The sequence below is a fragment of the Balaenoptera musculus genome, chromosome 7 (genome assembly GCF_009873245.2).
Source record: "Balaenoptera musculus isolate JJ_BM4_2016_0621 chromosome 7, mBalMus1.pri.v3, whole genome shotgun sequence".
Taxonomy (NCBI): domain Eukaryota; kingdom Metazoa; phylum Chordata; class Mammalia; order Artiodactyla; family Balaenopteridae; genus Balaenoptera; species Balaenoptera musculus.
The window spans coordinates 40,585,873-40,606,586 of NC_045791.1; the positions used below are offsets into that span (position 1 = coordinate 40,585,873).

Genomic DNA, 20,714 nt, shown 5'->3' on the forward strand with positions numbered 1-20,714 from the left:
GCCTCATAGAATGAGTTTGGGAGTGTTCCTTCCTCTGCAATATTTTGGAAGAGTTTGAGAAGGATGGGTGTTAGCTCTTCTCTAAATGTTTGATAGAATTCACCTGTGAAGTCATCTGGTCCTGGACTTTTGTTTGTTGGAAGATTTTTCATCACAGTTTCAATTTCATTACTTGTGATTGGTTTGTTCATATTTTCTGTTTCTTCCTGGTTCAGTCTTGAAAGGTTATACCTTTCTAAGAATTTGTCCATTTCTTCCAGGTTATCCATTTTATTGGCATAGAGTTGCTTGTAGTAGTCTCTTATGATTCTTTGTATTTCTGTGGTGTCCGTTGTAACTTCTCCTTTTTCATTGCTAACTTTATTGATTTAAGTCATCTCCCTATTTTTCTTGATGAGTCTAGCTAAAGGTTTATCAATTTTGTTTATCTTCTCAAAGAACCAGCTTTTAGTTTTATTGATCTTTGCTATTGTTTTCTTTGTTTCTATTTCATTTATTTCTGCTCTGACCTTTATGATTTCTTTCCATCTACTAACTTTGGGTTTTGTTTGTTCTTCTTTCTCTAGTTCCTTTAGGTGTAAGGTTAGACTATTTATTTGCGATTTGTCTTGTTTCTTGAGGTAGGATTGTATTGCTATAAACTTCCCTCTTAGGACTCCTTTTGCTGCACCCCATAGGTTTTGGGTCACCATGTTTTCATTGTCACTTGTCTCTAGGTATTTTTTGATTTCCTCTTTGATTTCTTCAGTGATCTCTTGGTTATTTAGTAACATATTGTTTAGCTTCCATGTGCTTTTTACGTTTCTTTCCCTGTAATTTATTTCTAATCTCATAGTGCTGTGGTCGGAAAAGATGCTTGATATGATTTCAGTTTTCTTAAATTTCATGAGGCTTGATTTGTGACCCAAGATGTGATCTATCCTCGAGAATGTTCTGTGTGCACTTGAGAAGAAAGTGTAATCTGCTGTTTTTGGATGGAATGTCCGATAATCATAAATTAAATCAATCTGGTCTTTTGTGTCTTTTAAAGCTTCTGTTTCCTTATTAATTTTCTTTCTTTTTAACATCTTTATTGGAGTAAATTGCTTCACAATGTTGTGTTAGTTTCTGCTGTATAACAAAGTGAATCAGCTATACGTACACATATATCCCCATATCCCCTCCCTCTTGCGTCTCCCTCCCACCCTCCTTATCCCACCCCTCTAGGTGGTCACAAAGCATTGAGCTGATCTCCCTGTGCTATGTGGCTGCTTCCCACTAGCTATCTATTTTACATTTGGTAGTGTATATATGTCAATGCCACTCTCTCACTTCGTCCCAGCTTACCCTTCCCCCTCCCCGTGTCCTCAAGTCCATGCTTATTAATTTTCTGTCTGCATAATATGTCCACTGGTGTAAGTGAGGTGTTAAAGTGCCCCACTATTATCGTGTTACCATTGATTTCCTCTTTTATAGCTGCTAGCATTTGCCTTATGTATTGAGGTGCTCCTATGTTGGGTGCATATATATTTATAATTGTTATATCTTCTTCTTGGATTGATCCCTTGATCATTATGTAGTGTCCTTCCTTGTCTCTTGTGACATTCTTTATTTTAAAGTCTACTTTATCTGATATGAGTATTGCTACTCCAGCTTTCTTTCGATTTCCATTTGCATGGAGTATGTTTTTCCATCCCCTCACTTTCAGTCTGTATGTGTCCTTAGGTCTCAAGGACCTTAGGTCGTCTGTAGACAGCATATATATGGGTCTTGTTTTTGTATCCATTCAGCGAGCCTGTGTCTTTTGGTTGGAGCATTTAATCCATTCACATTTAAGGTAATTATCGATACGTATGTTCCTATTACCATTTTCTTAATTGTTTTGTGTTTGTTTTTGTAGGTCCGTTTCTTCTCTTGTGTTTCGCACTTAGAGAAGTTCCTTTAGCATTTGTTGTACAGCTGGTTCAGTGGTGCTGAATTCTCTTAGCTTTTGTTTGTCTGTAAAGCTTTTGATTTCTCTGTCGAATCTGAATGAGATCCTTGCTGGGTAGAGTAATCTTGGTTGTAGGTTCTCTCCTTTCATCACTTTAAATATATCGTGCCACTCCCTTCTGGCTTGTAGAAGCTCTTCTGAGAAATCAGCTGTTAATCTTATGGGAGTTCCTTTATATGTTATTTGTCATTTTTCCCTTGTTGCTTTTAATAATTTTTCTTTGTCTTTAATTTTTGTCAATTTGATTACTATATGCCTTGGCATGTTTCTCCTTGGATTTATCCTGCTGGGACTCTCTGCACTTCCTGGACTTGGGTGGCTATTTCCTTTCCCATGTTAGGGAAGTTTTCGACTATAATCTCTTCAAACATTTTCTTGGGTCCTTTCTCTCTCTCTTCTCCTTCTGCGACCCCTATAATGTGAATGTTGGTGTGTTTAATGTTGTCCCAGAGGTCTCTTAGGCTGTCTTCATTTCTTTTCATTCTTATTTCTTTATTCTGTTCTGCAGCAGTGAATTCCACCACTCTGTCTTCCAGGTCACTTCTCAGTTATTCTGCTCTTGATTCCTTCTAGTGTATTTTTCATTTAAGTTATTGTATTGTTCATCTGTGTTTGTTTGTTCTTTAATTCTTCTAGGTCTTTGTTAAACATTTCTTGCATCTTCTCAATCTTTGCCTCCATTCTTTTTCCAAGGTCCTGGATCATCTTCACTATCATTATTCTGAATTCTTTTTCTGGAAGGTTGCCTATCTCCACTTCATTTAATTGTTTTTCTGGGGTTTTATCATTTTCCTTCATCTGACACATAGTCCTCTGCCTTTTCATTTTGTCTATCATTCTGTGAATGTGGTTTTCGTTCCACAGGCTGCAGGATTGTAGTTCTTCTTGCTTCTGCTGTCTGTCCTCTGGTGGATGAGGCTATCTAAGAGGCCTGTGCAAGCTTCCTGATGGGAGGCACTGGTGGTGGGCAGAGCTGGGTGTTGCTCTGGTGGGCAGTGTTCAGTACAACTTTAATCCGCTTGTCTGCTGATGGGTGGGGCTGAGTTCCCTCCCTGTTGGTTGTTTGGCCTGAAGCAGCCCAGCACTGGAGGCTATAGGATGTTTGGTGGGGCTAATGGTGGACTCCGGGAGGGCTCATGCCAAGGAGTACTTCCCAGAACTTCTGCTGCCAGTGTCCTTGTCCCCACGGTGAGCCACAGCCACCCCCCACCTCTGCAGGAGACCCTCCAACACTAGCAGGTAGGTCTGGTTCAGTCTCCTATGGGGTCACTGTTCCTTCCCTCTGGGTCTTGATGTGCACACTACTTTGTGTGTGCCCTCTAAGAGTGGAGTCTCTATTTCACCCAGTCCTGTCAAAGTCCTACAGTCAAATCCCACTAGCCTTCAAAGTCTGATTCTCTGGGAATTCCTCCTTCCGTTGCTGGACCCCCAGGTTGGGAAGCCTGACGTGGGGCTCAGAACCTTCACTCCAGTGGGTGGACTTCTGTGGTATAATTGTTCTCTAGTTTGTGAGTCACCCACCTAGTGGTTATGGGATTTGATTTTATTGTGATTGCACCCCTCCTGCCATCTCACTGAGGCTTCTCCTTTGTCTTTGGATGTGGGGTATCTCTTTTGGTGAGTTCCAGTGTCTTCTTGTCAATGATTGTTCAGCAGTTAGTTGTGATTCCAGTGCTCTTGCAAGAGGGAGTGAGCGCATGTCCTTCTACTCTGCCATCTTGAACCAATCTAGAACAATGATTTTTAAAAACACGTCTAAAAAAACCCCTACCAGCTAAACAAAGATGCCATCAACCTATTTTCTTTTCTTTCAGTTCTTTTTAACAAATAGATTTTTAAATAGTTGGAATTACATAACTTTACAGTGTGTGTTTTTCACTTAACTTTATGTCATTAACATTTCCCCATATTATAATGTTCTCTTTGAAACACATGGTTTATGGATGCCAAGTGCCTGTGCCATACATTACATAGTCTACTACTGACTTTAATGTTGAAGTATTTTCTATCATAAACAGCACTCAAATGGATATTTTTGTACCTATAATTTTTTCACATTTAAGTCTATTAAGATGATTTACAGAAATGGTCAAAGGGAATGAACTTTAAAATTTTTTTTTGTTTTCTAAAAGGCCTACACCTAATCACAGTCCCACCACTAGAGAATTGTGCAGTTTTCATCTGACTTTTATTCACTCCTTTAGCAATTACAAGAACAAAAATAAAAGCTCTCAGATCCAGTATCTCAAATCTTCACATTCCCTCTTTTAGGTGGGTGTAGCAGATATTCATTTCCTCCATAAAACAAGGAAATTGAATTCAGAGTGGTCAAAGGTGGTTAACAAATTACACTATATAGTGGCAGAGCTAGGACTTGGACCAAATTCTTCTAAGTCCAATTTCCAGGGTTCTTGCCCACTGCACTAGCTGGGCTTTTTGAGTCATTGTAACTGAGAATAGTCCATTAATTGACAGGGGGCATTGAAGAAAGGGGAGGAAGAGGAGGAGGAGGTTAGCTAGACAAAGAAGGAGGAGGAGGAGAAGGAAGGAAGGGTGGCGGGGCAGGGGAGGAGAAGAAATAAATCTATGATATTCATTAACAGTAGGGGCTACATTGCTCCCTCCCCCTCCCATCTCTCCTAGGGCACAGGTGTGATGGCACGGGCTGATTGGATGTGACCCGCCCATTTCCCTACTCCTCTGCAGTCAGCGGCTCTTTGCTCTTTCATGGCCTCCCTCAATCTTTTGCTTCATCTTTTCAGTGGAACCTCTTTTCCTACTGCTGTTTCTGATGTTTATGCTCCAAGAGTAAATTGATCAAGGCTGTCTTTGATACTCATTAATTGGACTTTATCTGAATTCAAATGTTAGGTTTGAGGTTCATGCCTCACAATGACTTTTCCAGGACCCTTACATAAGGATAATTCTGATTAATTAAATGATCTATCATAATTAATAAACTAACATGAACACCTAATTAATAACTAAAAAGACTGATGTTTTTGAGATAGAAAGTGATCTATTATTTACATATCTAGGTATCTGTCTCTCTACCTGACTAGATTTTTATCAGCACTTATTCTCATACTTTGTCATAACCACTATCCAACCTTATAAGCTCATAATCCACCTGGCTGTGGACCATTTCAATAGATTCTCTTTTGGATAAAAAGACATGCTCTGGTTTAGAACCCATTTTTTTCTACCAGAGAACAACTCTATTGATTGGGCCATTTTGATGCACAGGAGGCAAAAGTGTGTGTGTGTGGTGGGGGGGGGTGTAGATTGGGGAGCAGGTAACGTAGTTCCAAATGATCAGAACTGGCTGTTTAACCTATTCTTTAGAGGCAACAGGTAAAGTCTGACATATTTATAGATGCTCTTCTCAGAAACTTGCCTCCTTCCAGTTACATTCTTATCTTTGAATAAGAACATGCTAGGTTCAATTTCTCGACTCACTTAAATACCAGGGCAGCAATTCTAGCTAACAAGAGAGGACATAATCCATCAGTACCTGAAAACTCAGCCTTGTCTTCACAGAGATGATAATCATTATTAATAGCACTATCTTCAAAGAAAAGGAGAACTCTGGGTGTGTAAAATTTTAAATCTTAAAGATTCTGACAACCATTCCTATTTTCTTCATTTTCTTACTTACTATACTTAAAAGGTTTTGTTAGTTGCTACTTCAAAATATCAGTGGCTTAACACAATGTAAGTTTGTTTCTCACTCACACTGAGTACCAAGTGGGTGTTCCTGGTCAATCGGTGGCTTTCCTCCAATTGGTGATTAGGGACCCAGGCTCCTTCTATCTTGTTGCTCTGTCACCTTCAAGGAGTGCCTTGCAAAGTTTCCCTGGGTGTCAGCACCCATTCAGCAGACAAACAGAAGACAATCTATAGGATCACCAATGGGAGATTTCTACGGGCAAGAACTGGAAGTGACACTCATCATTTCTGTTCACATTCTAGTAGCTGGAACTCAGGCATATGGCCTCATCTAACTGAAGAGGAGGCTGGGAAGTTGAGTTTAGTAGTGTGCCCAGAAAGAAGGGGGAACAGTTTTGGTAAACAGCTAATGTCTTTGTCATATAGACTTGAATCAATCAATCAGTTGAAAAATATAGTGGAGTATCTTTAGAAGTTATCTACTCAAATTCAACCTCCAAATATATCTTTTATAAAATCAGTAACTGGTACCCTCCAATCTCTCCCTAGAAATTTCAAGTAACATGGAAAAGCATTATCTTATAATACTATGTAATATGTATTTTAAATCTCTATACTCCTTTATTAACAGACAAAATACATATACTGCAGTAGGACCAGATAAGTACAACATGGCAAAGCTAAGTCTTTCAAGACACTAGGCATATTTGAAAGTGAGTTCATTCTGGCAGTCTTTAGGCAAAGCCCTTAACATAGTTTTGTAATGCTTCAGACTCCTTCCCAAGACATTTCTATCTTCTTTGACAAAACCAGGACAAATGATCATTTTTTGGGGGGGACATAAATCACAGAAAGTGTCACTTAAAGTCATTGTTGGTTGGTGGTCTTCAGCCATATTTTACTCCTCATCAAAGCAGCCAGACTGAAAATTGTGTCCAGAGGTGATATTTAGTAAGTCTGATTTAGAAGTAAGTCTTCAAGAACAAAAACGCTTTTGTCTACACTTATCATCTTTATGTCTCCAGAAACATTCAGAAATTCCTGTTGATTACAGCAATATCTACAGTTCAAAGAAGAATTCAAACCACAAGCTCTTCTAACATCTGTTTTGGTTTTATGGTCAATCTGAATAGTTGTAATTTACATTTACTGGCACCACACACTGAGGTTATTTTCAAACTACTGTATTTTGTAGAAAGGAAACAACAACAAAAATGACCTCCTTGTACTTGGATCTTGAGCCAAGTCTTAACTGTCCATATGAACAGAGGGGAAAATTTCACGAATAATCAATACTAATTTAAAAACTTACCTTAGACCATGGTCTTATCCTCTTTGCTACTCAGCCTTGATGGCTAACTTTCATTGCAGTTCATTACCAACTTTAGGCCCCAACAGAGAAACTCATAAGAAAGACACAGAAAAGATAATAATGAGGGTAGAAGAGAGGCAGAGGGCCTGGATAAAAGGATAATTACATCCCACAATCGAGAATGAGGGTGGCACAGGAATTTTTGCTAAATGGAAACAAAATGCATCATGTAATGAGACCACCCAATACTCACAGTAAATTGTGAATCGGGCACCTAATTCTACAACCTCAGTTAGTTATTTCCTTAGGCAGATACTCTTTATCCCTGTGAGGGGCCTCACTGGCAATCCTTCTGAAGCTCTGCCTAACGCTGCACACATCAGTCAGGCACTACCAGCTGCCTTTTCCTTACTGGATTTGAACTAGCTTCATTTGCACTAAATTCCACAAATACAGAAACAAATAAGCAAGCTCAAAAGCAGGGCCAGGAAATTGCTCTATGATATGAAAAATGGAAGTTGCCATTTGTTGACCACTCAGAAAGTGCCTGGCTTTGTCCCCCATCATGTTCAATCCCATCTTATCCTCACAAAAACCCTCTGAAGGATACTACGTTTTTTTTTGTTGTTGTTGTTGTTTGTTTGTTTCTATTTTGGAGATGATAATCTGAGGCACGTAGAGATTACATGTATAACACTGAACAAACTACTTAATCAGAGACAGGGTTGGGGTGCAAAGCCAGGTTTCTCTAACCTCAAAGGTTAGTCCTTTAACCACTGTGTTGCCTTATCTCTCTGACTCGGAGCCTCTTCAGACTCTGTGCACCTCACTGCTCAGCTCAGATTCCAGAATGACTTTGCACCTGGCACCTTTCTGTAGGCTGTGCTTCCTCGGGTCTCTGACATCTGCTGCCACTCCTCCTCCTCACTGCTGAGCCCTGGTCCCCACCGGTGTGGCTGCTCATCCACGCTGCTCTTAGGCCATGCCCATCCTCTCTCTGACATCCACCTCTCCCATCCCTGGGACTGATGTACCCCTAAGAGGCTATTGCACAAGCAACCACCAGACAATTTTGTTACCATATTTTATTAGATTTGACACTCTTGACCGCAATCCATATTGTAATTTCAGAGATGTTAAAATGTGAATAAGACAAAAATAAAACCAAATTGTTGGAAATGAAGAAATACCGTAGTGAGATTTCTAGTCTACAATGATAAGGCTTGTTCCATGAAAATGTCTTCTGAATGAGAAGTTGGAAAGTCTTGATGTGCTTTCTTTAAAGCTTTAAATTAACGTAGTATATTTTATAATAAAAACGTATGATTGGGAATGTGGAATCAGAAAACACATCTAAACTTGTAGTTCTCATGTTACTTATTTCCATGTCCTCAGAATTGACACATTAAGTGTATAGCCCACTAATGCCCAACAATAAGCTGCCTATATCCGCTTAAGATGCTTCTTGATGTTCACCATGACAAAAACACCAGGAAACACCCACCTGAACAAAATCAACACTTACTTTGATTTTGTGATTATCTTTTTCATTACTAATTATGTGCATAAACTATGTTTCTGGTTGCCTTATTTACCGGTTAATGATGCCAATTAGCTAACTCATGAACATAACCCATAACATCTACATATACCCTTAAGAATATAATTGAAAAATAAAATAAAAACATTAAAGTTGAAAGCTGACCCTTGCTTTTTATCTCAGTTACTAAGGCAGGTGATTGTTTATTTTTATTAACAGTTTGTCTGCGTTGGTGGAAGCCCTAACAGAATGAAAGCATTTGCACTCTTTATGCACAAGGAGCTCAGATTGGAAGACAGTGAAGAGGACGTCAAGGACATCTGCGCCGGGACTGACAGATATTGTATGTACAAAATTGGTCCCGTGCTCTCTATCAGTGTAAGTACTCAATGGCTGCACGTCACGTAGTCATCACAAGCTAGCAAAAGAAAGTGGGAACTTCCAAATACAGGAGTTCTTTTTCCCCTCCTGCTTTGCATTTTCACACAATATATTAAGTGTCCAGGTGTGACATTCATAGTTGGAAAAAGTCCTAGGGGCAGAAAATAACATTCAGTGCTACTTTGGTTTGCTTTATTAGTTACCACTTAGCTATGCAAGTTAGGGGGAAAAAACCCTCAAAGCACACTTCCTCTCTTTAGTTTGTAACTGATTAATAAGCCACCAGCAATTTTTTCTCCTCTATCCTTTATCCAGCTTTGGGAATGTTGGGCTTTTAGTACACAGGGGCCAATTTTCAGGATTACCCAAGTGGTGCCATTTAACACTGTAATATGCTCACTGAAAAGCTGCTAATACATTTCCATGGAGCTCTTGCAAACTGCTCTCCTGTATTTAGAATATGTTAACAGTTCTGGACACACAGTGTCCTGAGACAATATGAAAGTGGAATGACTTGCAATTTTAGGGAACACAGAGACCCTTTCCCTCTTGGACTCAGGACAGCATACCCTTAGCAGAGTGTACATGCATGTGCACCCAGCTTGCCTTCCAAGTGGGTCTCTGTGCCACAGGGCTGTATTCTGAAACGATAGCTCTGAGTCTGTACATATCTGGACACTGCAGCTCTCATAAGGGGCACAGCTAAGCATGCCAGGTGACAAGGGAAGAATCCACTACAGAGATGTGATAATTCTAAGGAGCTGGATTATATGTGACTCCCGCACTGGGGAATAACTACTATCTATCAATTGCTCTATGGTACGTGGAGATGGAAGGATGGATGATCATGGCTGGAAGCCTAGACTGAAGAAGGGAAAATTATGCAACACCAGTGGGACAGCCAAGTTGGTCTCCCCTCTGGGACAAAATACATGAAACCTGCTTTGGGCTCACATGGGAGAATCCATTCGTTCATTCATTCATTCAACAATTACAGAAAAGCTACATTAGAAAGAAACTGAGTAACCCCTGATCTTGGCACATTTTGTCTTGCTAACTTTTGTTTGACTTTTAGACTACAACTCTTTGTCCTTTTTTTGCACAATGGGTAGGGACAGAAAAGTAAAATTTATAAAAATGTGAAACTATCATAAACAGGTAGTAAAACTTCAGAGTAAGATATAAAAACAGCAGTAGACTGATCCTGCTGTCCATCAGGGAAAAAGAACTGAAATATGCATCATGTCCAGAGGGGTCAGACAATTAGAAATGAACCTCACTAGGCAGAAAGAGGATTTCCAGTTGAGACCGCTTCTTTGAAAATTCTTCCTCTCCAGCAGCTGCTGAGGTGTGTGTGTGTGTGTGTGTGTGTGTGTGTGTGTGTGAGAGAGAGAGAGAGAGAGAGAGAGAGAAAGAAAGATAGAGAGTCTAGCAGAAACATACAAGCCCATTTGTCATTTTATCACCGTGCCACATATTAAGTGATAATCATAAACCTATCAAATATCTGATTTAGGAGGAACCTAATAGATTAAATAATGGTTCATTTTCTTAATATACAATTGAGGAAATGAGATTTAGAGAGTTTACTCATTAGTGGTAGAGTCCAGTCTTGTTAATCTTGGACATACATTTTTTTTTGATTAAGTAATGTTTTTAATTTTGATCAACTTAAAAAATACAGAAAAATGCAAATAAGGAACTGTAGCCATATTCAGAATTAGTGATATACATGTTTCCATCTTTTGTGTATGTATCTACCCATCTATCTGATTTCTTTCTTTCTTTCTTTCTCTTTCTCTCTTCCTTTCTTCCTTCCTTTCTTCCTTCCTTTCCTTTCTTTTTTTCTTTCTTTTCTCTTTCTTTCTTTTTCTTTCTTTCTTATTTCTTTCTTTTTTCTTTCTTTCCTCTCTTTTTCTTTCCATCTATCATCGATACGTGTATGCATGTATGTGTGTATGTATGTATCTCTCTAAAGTTTCCTTCAAATTTCCTCTATTCTTCAAATAGTCTGCTATAACAGCTGTTTTGTGTGTATTTCATGTATCAATTCAGATCTTTTTTTCTAATGTTTTGGTATTATTTTGTGAATGGGTGATAGAATATAAATTTTATTTGTTTCTTTTTGTTGATATTGTAGTTGCTTTTATTTAACTGATTAATTGCTGTCTTTATTGGGGGGGTTATCATTTTTACTTATATTTTTTTTCCTTCAGCATTGTTCTTTATTTTTTTTGGAATTTTATTATTTTTTTAAACAGCAGGTTCTTATTGATTATCTATTTTATGCATATTAGTGTATATTTGTCAATCCCAATCTCCCAATTCATCCCACCACCACCCCCACCCTCGGCCGCTTTCCCCCCTTGGTGTCCATACGTTTGTTCTCTACATCTGTGTCTCTATTTCTGCCTTGCAAACCGGTTCATCTGTACCATTTTTCTAGATTCCAAATAAATGCATTAACATACAATAGTTGATTTTCTCTTTCTGACTTACTTCACTTTGTATGACAGTCTCTAGATCCATCCACGTCTCTACAAATGACCCAATTTCATTCCTTTTTATGGCTGAGTAATATCCCATTGTATATACGTACCACAACTTCTTTATCCATTTGTCTGTCGATGGGCATTTAGGTTGCTTCTATGACCTGGCTATTGTAAATAGTGCTGCAATGAACATTGAGGTGCATGTGTCTTTTTGAATTATGGTTTTCTCTGGGTATATGCCCAGTAGTGGAATTGCTGGGTCATATGGTAATTCTAGTTTTAGTTTTTTAAGGAACCTCCATCCTGTTCTCCATAGTGGCTGCATCAATTTACATTACCACTAACAGTGCAAGAGGGTTCCCTTTTCTCCACACCCTCTCCAGCATTTGTTGTTTGTAGATTTTCTGATGATGGCTATTCTGACCAGTATGAGGTGATACCTCATTGTAGTTTTGATTTGCATTTCTCTAATAATTAGTGATGTTGAGCAGCTTTTCATGTGCCTCTTGGCCATCTGCATGTCTTCTTTGGAGAAATGTCTCTTTAGAGCTTCTGCCCATTTTTGGATTCGGTTGTTTGTTTTTTTAATATTGAGTTGCATGAGCTGTTTATATATTTTGGAGATTAATCCTTTGTTGATTCGTTTGCAAATATTTTCTCCCATTCTGAGGGTTGTCTTTTCGTCTTGTTTATAGTTTCCTTTGCTTTGCAAAAGCTTTTAAGTTTCATTAGGGCCCATTTGTTTATTTTTGTTTTTATTTCCATTACTCTAGGAGGTGGGTCAAAAAAGATCTTGCTGTGGTTTATGTCCAAGAGTGTTCTTCCTATGTTTTCCACTAAGAGGTTTATGGTGTCTGGTCTTACATTTAGGTCTTTAATCCATTTGGAGTTTATTTTTGTGTATGGTGTTAGGGAGTGTTCTAATTTCATTCTTTTACATGTAGCTGTCCAGTTTTCCCAGCACCACTTATTGAAGAGACTGTCTTTTCTCCATTGTATATCCTTGCCTCCTTTGTCATTGATTAGTTGACCATAGGTGTGTGGGTTTATCTCTGTGCTTTCTATCCTGTTCCATTGATCTATATTTCTGTTTTTGTGCCAGTACCATACTGTCTTGATTACTGAAGCTTTGTAGTATAGTCTGAAGTCAGAGAGTCTGATTCCTCCAGCTCCATTTTCTTCCCTCAAGATTGCTTTGGCTATTAGGGGTCTTTTGTGTCTCCATATAAATTTTAAGATTTTTTGTTCTAGTTCTGTAAAAAGTGCCATTGGTAATTTGATAGGGATTGCATTGAATCTGTAGATTGCTTTGGGTAGTAGAGTCATTTTTACAATATTGATTCTTCCAATCCAGGAACATGGTATATCTCTCCATCTGTTTGTGTCATCTTTGGTTTCTTTCATCAGTGTCTTACAGTTTTCTGAGTACAGGTCTTTTACCTCCTTCGGTAGGTTTATTTCTAGGTATTTTATTCTTTTTGTTGCAATGGTGAATGGGATTGTTACCTTAATTTCTCTGTCTGATCTTTCGTTGTTATTGTATAGGAATGCAAGAGATTTCTTGCATTAATTTTGTATCCTGCAACTTTACCAAATTCATTGATTAGCTCTAGTAGTTTTCTGGTGGCATCCTTAGGATTATCTATGTACAGTATCATGTCATCTGCAAACAGTGACAGTTTTACTTCTTCTTTTCCAATTGGTATTCCTTTTATTTCTTTTTCTTCTCTGATTGCCATGGCTAGAACTTCCAAAACTATGTTGAATAATAGTGGCAAGAGTGGACAGCCTTGTCTTGTTCCTGATCTTAGAGGAAATGGTTTCCATTTTTCACCATTGAGAATGATGTTTGCTGTGGGTTTGTCATATATGGCCTTTATTGTGTTGAGGTAGGTTCCCTCTATGCTCACTTTCTGGAGAGTTTTTATCAATAAATTGGTGTTGAATGTTGTCAAAAGCTTTTTCTGCATCTATTGAGATGATCATATGGTTTTTATTCTTCAATTTGTTAATATGGTGTATCACATTGATTGATTTTTTGTATATTGAAGAATCCTTGCAACCCTGGGATAAATCCCACTTGATCATGGTGTATGATCCTTTTAATGTGTTGTTGGATTCTGTTTGCTAGTATTTTGTTGAGGATTTTTGCATCTATATTCATCAGTGATATTGGTCTGTAACTTTCTTTTTTTGTAGTATCTTTGTCTGGTTTTGGAATCAGGGTGATGGTGGCCTCATAGAATGAGTTTGGGAGTGTTCTTTCCTCTGCAATTTTTTGGAAGAGCTTGAGAAGGATGGGTGTTAGCTCTTCTCTAAATGTTTGATAGAATTCACCTGTGAAGTCATCTGGTCCTGGACTTTTGTTTGTTGGAAGATTTTTCATCACAGTTTCAATTTCATTACTTGTGATTGGTTTGTTCATATTTTCTGTTTCTTCCTGGTTCAGTCTTGGAAGGTTATACCTTTCTAAGTATTTGTCCATTTCTTCCAGGTTGTCCATTTTATTGGCATAGAGTTGCTTGTAGTAGTCTCTTACGATGCTTTGTATTTCTATGGTGTCCGTTGTAACTTCTCCTTTTTCATTGCTAACTTTATTGATGTAAGTCATCTCCCTATTTTTCTTGATGAGTCTAGCTAAAGGTTTATCAATTTTGTTTATCTTCTCAAAGAACCAGCTTTTAGTTTTATTGATCTTTGCTATTGTTTTCTTTGTTTCTATTTCATTTCTTTCTGCTCTGACATTTATGATTTCTTTCCATCTACTAACTTTGGGTTTTGTTTGTTCTTCTTTCTCTAGTTCCTTTAGGTGTAAGGTTAGATTATTTATTTGCGATTTTTCTTGGTTCTTGAGTAGGACTGTAATGCTATAAACTTCCCTCTTAGGACTGCTTTTGCTGCACCCCATAGGTTTTGGGTTGTCGTGTTTTCATTGTCACTTGTCTCTAGGTATTTTTTGATTTCCTCTTTGATTTCTTCAGTGATCTCTTGGTTATTTAGTAACATATTGTTTAGCTTCCATGTGCTTGTGTTTTTTACATTTCTTTCCCTGTAATTTATTTCTAATCTCATAGTGCTGTGGTCGGAAAAGATGCTTGATGTGATTTCAGTTTTCTTAAATTTCCCGAGGCTTGATTTGTGACCCAAGATGTGATCTATCCTGGAGAATGTTACCTGTGCACTTGAGAAGGAAGTGTAATCTGCTGTTTTCAGATGGAATGTCCTATAAATATCAATTAAATCTATCTGGTCTATTGTGTCATTTAAATCTGTGTTGCCTTATTAATTTTCTGTCTGGATGATATGTCGATTGGTGTAAGTGAGGTGTTAAAGTCCCCCAGTATTATCGTGTTACTGAATCTTGGACATACAACTAATACAGGTTTGACTGATAGCCTCTAGGAGACTTACAATACATTTGGAAGTCAGAACATGTTCCATGGCAACCAAAAATGGGAAACCCAGAGGTTCAAAGTTTCCATAGTTTAATATTCTTGATGGTGAGAAGAAGGGAACTCAGGTGAAAATATTGTGGTCATGGCTGTAATGGTTTTCTAGATTTGTTAATGAAGAATTAGTGTAAGCCATCACCTAACTGCCAAGATGCCCCTGGTGCTTTTCTGCACACAAAGTCTTTGTGCCCAAGAGTAGAATACTGAAGACCACATTTGACTCTCTCGTGTTATATTAGGAAGGAAATATACACCAATTCTAAACTTAGCTCCAGCTACTACAAATTCCATCATGGAGGATCTTTCTGGAGCATTATTAGAACATACTGTAACCACGAGGAGCGGCCAAATCCTCTAACCTGTGTTGACCCTTATTCTGTGACATTGATTCTACTCTTCCAAATGCCGAGGAAGACCAGAGTTGCAGTCATGATCTATATACTGAATGTGTATCCATTAAATACTCCAAATTGTTAGGTGTAGATGTAACCCACATCTCTACCCTTGTGCCTTTCAGAGCTCATACAGAATTATCAACAAATGAACAAGGACACATGCGAGCAATGAAATGGATTTACTCTTTCATTTAGTATAGTAGAAAAGGACTAAATACATGGTAGCCAAATCTATATTTCCTCAAAATCAAGTCAATCTTGCAAAGAGCTCTGTTTCAAAACTCACTGTGAAGAGCCCAGTGGGGAGCTGAGAAATGGCACTGCCCTGACACACCAGTACACCACGCCATCCCCACCTTCTGCTCTTGACAATGAGGGCTGAACTCAGTTTAACTGACAGGGAGATGCCTCTCTTTGATCATCACAGATGGACCCATCTATCAGCATGTCATGTGGGCGTCAGTTAGAGCTGCCTTACGTTTTCCTCAGCTATGGCAAAGTCATAATGATTACGTAAATTTACCTGAGGGCTGTTAACTTGTAATGAAGGAAGTAAATATGTCCTGTGTGTGTTATCAGTCTGCAAGATGTATAATGACTTTCCCTTTTCTCTCCACAGCATGGCATGGGCATCCCCTCCATTTCTATTATGCTTCATGAACTCATTAAATTACTGTACCATGCCCGGTGCTGTGACGTGACCATTATCAGAATTGGTACATCAGGGGGAATAGGTGAGATGGATTGATTTATATAGTATTAAATCCAAGTGGTTGTTCCATACAGGGTAAGCTGTTGGTGTGGTAACACACCAACGTACTCAGAGACCAGAAGAAACCCAGATGGGCTAAAAAGTGTCAGGAGGCTGGGCTTGAGGCAATTGAGAAATTTAAATTTAAAGAAAATTAAAAGAATTTAAAGAAATACATGTGTATATAATCTTTCTCTTTTTCCCTGCATGGAAACCTGGCGTGAGACATCCCGCTGCCCACTGCCCAGATGGACTTAGGTGTTCTTAAGGGGAAGAGTGGAAGATTGCTAGGAAATATGTTTTGAGGATAAGAGTAATTTTTGAGGGTTCGAATAGATTTTGAAGCTTAGGAATTTTATAAGTGACAGAAATAAGTGCTTTCAAGTAAAAAAAATAAATCACTAAGACTTGCCTTGTTTATCAGCTTAGTAAGCAGACATCAATAGCTCTTAGGAAAACATTGCTTTTAGCTCATGTCAGTGACTACCCTTTTCTTGGCTGGGTCTTTTCCTCATCAACACAGCAGAAGAGATCAGGCCAGGCTTTTAGGGCAGAGTTGGGTGATGCTTCCTAAGGTTTTCTCAGAGCCTCCTCTCCTCCCTTCTTCCTTGGCTGGTCAGGCAGCTAGTCAGGAGCCTTGTTTATACATCCACCCTGGGCTGAGGTAAAGTTCTGTGGAGACCTTCTTCTTTTTCAACCTCTTCTTCAGGAGCAGGTCTTGCAAGGGGATGATTCTACTATGTCACCAAATGCAAATACAGACAGGGCATTGTAACTGGAAAGGTTTGGTTGACAGAGTGACAGGACTGAATGGGAATTATAAAAAAAAAAAAAGGCTGAGACTTTGGTCTTAGAATTACACAGGTGGCTGAGTCATGCTTCACTAGAAACAAACATGTTCAAAAATATCATGCCCTTTCCACAGCTGTGGTACAGGAATAAAGTCCAGCCAAGGCCCTCATAGACGGATTAAAGAAGGACATCTATGGATGTCCACCCAGAAAGAGAAGGAGAATGTTAGCAATCATTATTAGATCAGGCATCATTCTGGACTGTTGTTTATCCAATGTTATCCCAAATAAGCAATAGTAGGGAATGATGCATTTGGGGATGAAATGGATAACACTGTTATTAAGATTGCACATAATTCTTGAGTTGTGGGATACAAGGATCTATCTGCATAGCCCATGCCCATGCAATGTACCATCCTGACTGCTGTGGTTGCCCCTTGATATTAACAAGTGTCCAGTGTGGGCAAAGCAACCTGCTGACCATCCAGCTCATGGTCATGGATTCTAGGTCTTTTGTTTGATGGTAACATGATACATACAGCCCATGTAGCACAATGAAGGTCTATGAATTGTGGGAAATTAAAGCAATGTGCTGTTGTGGATTATCTATCATTTTGAAGTTCTGTTCTCATTAAGAACTCTTAGCTTATCAATAAGATGTGTTTGTTTCGTCTTAAAAACATTGATTTGGAGATGAAGGATGTGTAGTTTGTTGGTGTTTTTTTTTTTTTTTTTTTTGCTGATGTTACCACTCTTTAGATGAGCCAACAAAACTTCATGATGATGAGGTACTCGAATAAATAGTGTCTTGGCCTTTAAGAGACTTTAACTGGGATATAAATGCTCTAATGCATCTAAATATTAGGATGTCATGTGAATAACTTCATTTTTGATTTCCACATTTTCAACTTCCTTCTCAGTCACTTTCCTGTTTTTAGGACACTGTGAGTAATTCAAGAAGATACTTGTTTGATTTCTTTAAAAAGTATCTGACTCACCGAGGCTCTATCATCAGAGCCTACCTTGGGTCTCTAGCTGGATCTTCTAAATTAACCCCATGTTGATCCACATTGGAATTTATTAAGAACCCAGAAGGATATGGCTATGCGCTATGGTAGGGGTTGGTAAATTTTTTCTATACAAGGTCAGACAGTAAATATTTTAGGCTTTGCAGGCCATATGGTTTCTGTTGCAACTTCTCAACTCTGCCATTACAGTGTGGAAGCAATCATAGAAAATATGCAAATGAGTGAATGTGGCTGTGTTCCAATAAAGCTCTATTTACAAAGATGGGCTGGACCTGGCCCATGGATTGTAGTTTGCAGATCTCTGTCTATGGCATCTCTATGGAAACATTCACTCATTCAACAAATTTTTATTGAATACCTATAATGTGATAGGCATAATGCTACTGGGGAGACAACAGTGGACAGACACTGCTCTTGCCTTCATAGAGCCTATGTTTTATCAGGGCAATAGACAAACAAATGAGTAATTACAAAAAATGTGATGAATGTTAGGACAGAGAGAGTCTAGAGCCCTATCAATATATATCCCCTCAACCAGGCTCTAAACAGGAATCAGAACAGGTCAAAAACTAGGTCAAAAGCTGGGCCTGGGAAAATTGAATGTAATGTATCTGTGTTGCCTTTTAATTTTTCTCCCTCTGTGGATTCAGATCTTTTGAAGGAAGTGACTTAAGCTGACACCGGAAGAATGAGTTGAAGTTGGTCTGATGAAAGTGTGTGGGGGAGGATGAGGGAACACACCAGGCCAGGGGAATAACAGTTGGCAGAAAATGGTTTCTCAAGTCCCTGAGACTTGAGTTCCTGAGTCCCAGGAGCAAACCAGACTTTGTAGCAACGGAAGGTCAGCCAAGAGGCCTAATTTACATGGGATGGGAGAGGGGAGGAGGGAATGGATGTGATGAGAATCAAAAGGAAGAGAGGACAGAGATGCAAAGAAATTATAGTAATCAAGGAGTTGCAGAGAAGATTAAATATCAAGTAGTCACATCACTTTATGAAAACTACTTTCTGGCAGGCTCATTGAGTTTATTCCTGACCTACTTTATTCAAATTTGAACCTGAAGGCCAGTACTAATTTGCATGTCCAAGAGTCATGTCTGTCTTGAAATTTAAACCCCATCACATTGTAAATGTGAATCTGGAAAGAAAGCAAATGTAAACGCTTGTTCGGAATGTTATTATTTAATTGCATTTGGAAAAGAAAATAATTTAAAAGATGAAAATGGGGAGAATCATTAGCAATTAGCATTAATTAATGTTGGCAGAAGAGATTACATACTATGTGTCAAAAGTAAACCTAAGTGACATTCTTCTGTAACCACCTATTTATTCCCACACTGCAGGGATTGCACCGGGGTCTGTTGTAATAACAGATAGAGCCGTAGACTCCTTTTTTAAGCCCCAGTTTGAACAGGTAATCTTGGATAATGTTGTCACCAGAAGTACTGAACTTGACAAAGAACTGGCTGAGGAACTATTCAACTGTAGCAAAGAAATTCCCGACTTCCCAACCCTCATTGGACATACGATGTGTACCTATGATTTTTATGAAGGTGAGAAGAATTTATAAACTGTGAAAGCAGCAGAAAATTGCCAGCAATACTCTTGTTATTCAAACCCACAATTTATATTAAAAACTCCAGTTTAGAAATTCATAGTTGGGGATTAAAAAAGGAACTGAAACAGCCTTTTCAACTTACTAAAGCATAGGAACGTAAGGACATGATAAGCGGTGGAGACACACACATAATGAATTTATTTTGAGAGTGGGTTTAATCCTCCTAGAACAAATTGGATACTCAAATGCAATTTGTGATGTTAGCAAAATCTTATCTCTGTTGATGCCTTCTATTTAAATTGGAAAAGGGGGATATGCTTCTATGTTTCTTCCATTTTGAGGTACAGTCACCTGTACCTTGGAAGGGATCTGGTACCCAGTAAAGAGTGGGAACCATGAAATGGGAAGAGATATTTGGGGGAGGAAATCCCAAAGGGATGGGGTAGTCTCAGAGCAGTTCTTTTATCTCTTGGCCATGAGTAAAATGTCCCCAAATCAAGTTTAGGAACAAAATTGATGGTGACTCCCAAGTAGCAGCTCTTGCCACAAGCGGGGAGGGGCCAGGGGAAAACGCCCTACAGGACAGACCTTGCTCATTCCACAAGAAAGAATCTAACCAGGGTTGGTACCATTCCTTGGAGGGCATTCTAGAAATCTTGCAGTGTAGCTGTTTGAGTATGTTCATCAAACTACATATTACCTCATTTTTAATTATTTTTCTTTTCTTTTCCCTTTGGATCAAACTTATACTATTATATTGAATTCTAAACAGTTATATATGGAGATATATTATCTATAAACATTACTTCAGGTTAGTAAAGGTGTTGTCACCACATGTGTGTTATAAAATAGGGGCCACTTTGGGTCTGATAGGGTTGAGACTTTGTCTCAGGCCACTGGCCCCTTCATGGGGAGGGTCACCAACAGGTTTAAGCCAGAACTTGCAAATGGTACCCACTGGAGTCAATGTTTTCTTTGGGCTGCATGGTATTTTTTAGAATATGAATTATTTTGCCAACATTTATAATTTCTGGAGATTTCATATGAAAATCCAGATTTTTGGCTTCTTGAAATAACATAAAATTAAAAATATAAAATAATTTATTCATGGCAGCCCTGGCAAGCCTCGGCCCACATCTGGGGCTACATTCACTGAAGGTGAGGTGAGGCTGCTCCCTTCCAACAGGCAGACCTCGTTGACATTACCTGCTTAACTTGTGGGACATCTGAGTTTGAATCGGCTAAAATAGCACTGCATTAGAGCTGTTGGCAGGCAGCCCTAAGAAGGAAGGCACAAGGAGAAGCAGACAGCAAGGATGGAAATAGCATGAAAGATAGAGGAAAGGGAAAAAAGAGGATTTTGCAATATGGAT

At 38.7% G+C, this 20,714-nt stretch overlaps 1 protein-coding gene across 4 annotated transcripts in view; it reads left to right on the forward strand.

The window, feature by feature from the left end:
* UPP2 (uridine phosphorylase 2) overlaps positions 1 to 20,714 on the forward strand; it is a 43,076-nt gene that overhangs the window by 9,655 nt on the left and 12,707 nt on the right. For all 4 annotated transcript variants that reach the window (XM_036857218.1, XM_036857219.1, XM_036857220.1 and 1 more), the window contains 3 exons: positions 8,713 to 8,871; positions 15,833 to 15,947; positions 19,127 to 19,336. In XM_036857218.1, the coding sequence (XP_036713113.1) occupies positions 8,713 to 8,871; positions 15,833 to 15,947; positions 19,127 to 19,336 (484 nt within the window). The remainder of the gene's footprint in view (positions 1 to 8,712; positions 8,872 to 15,832; positions 15,948 to 19,126; positions 19,337 to 20,714) is intronic.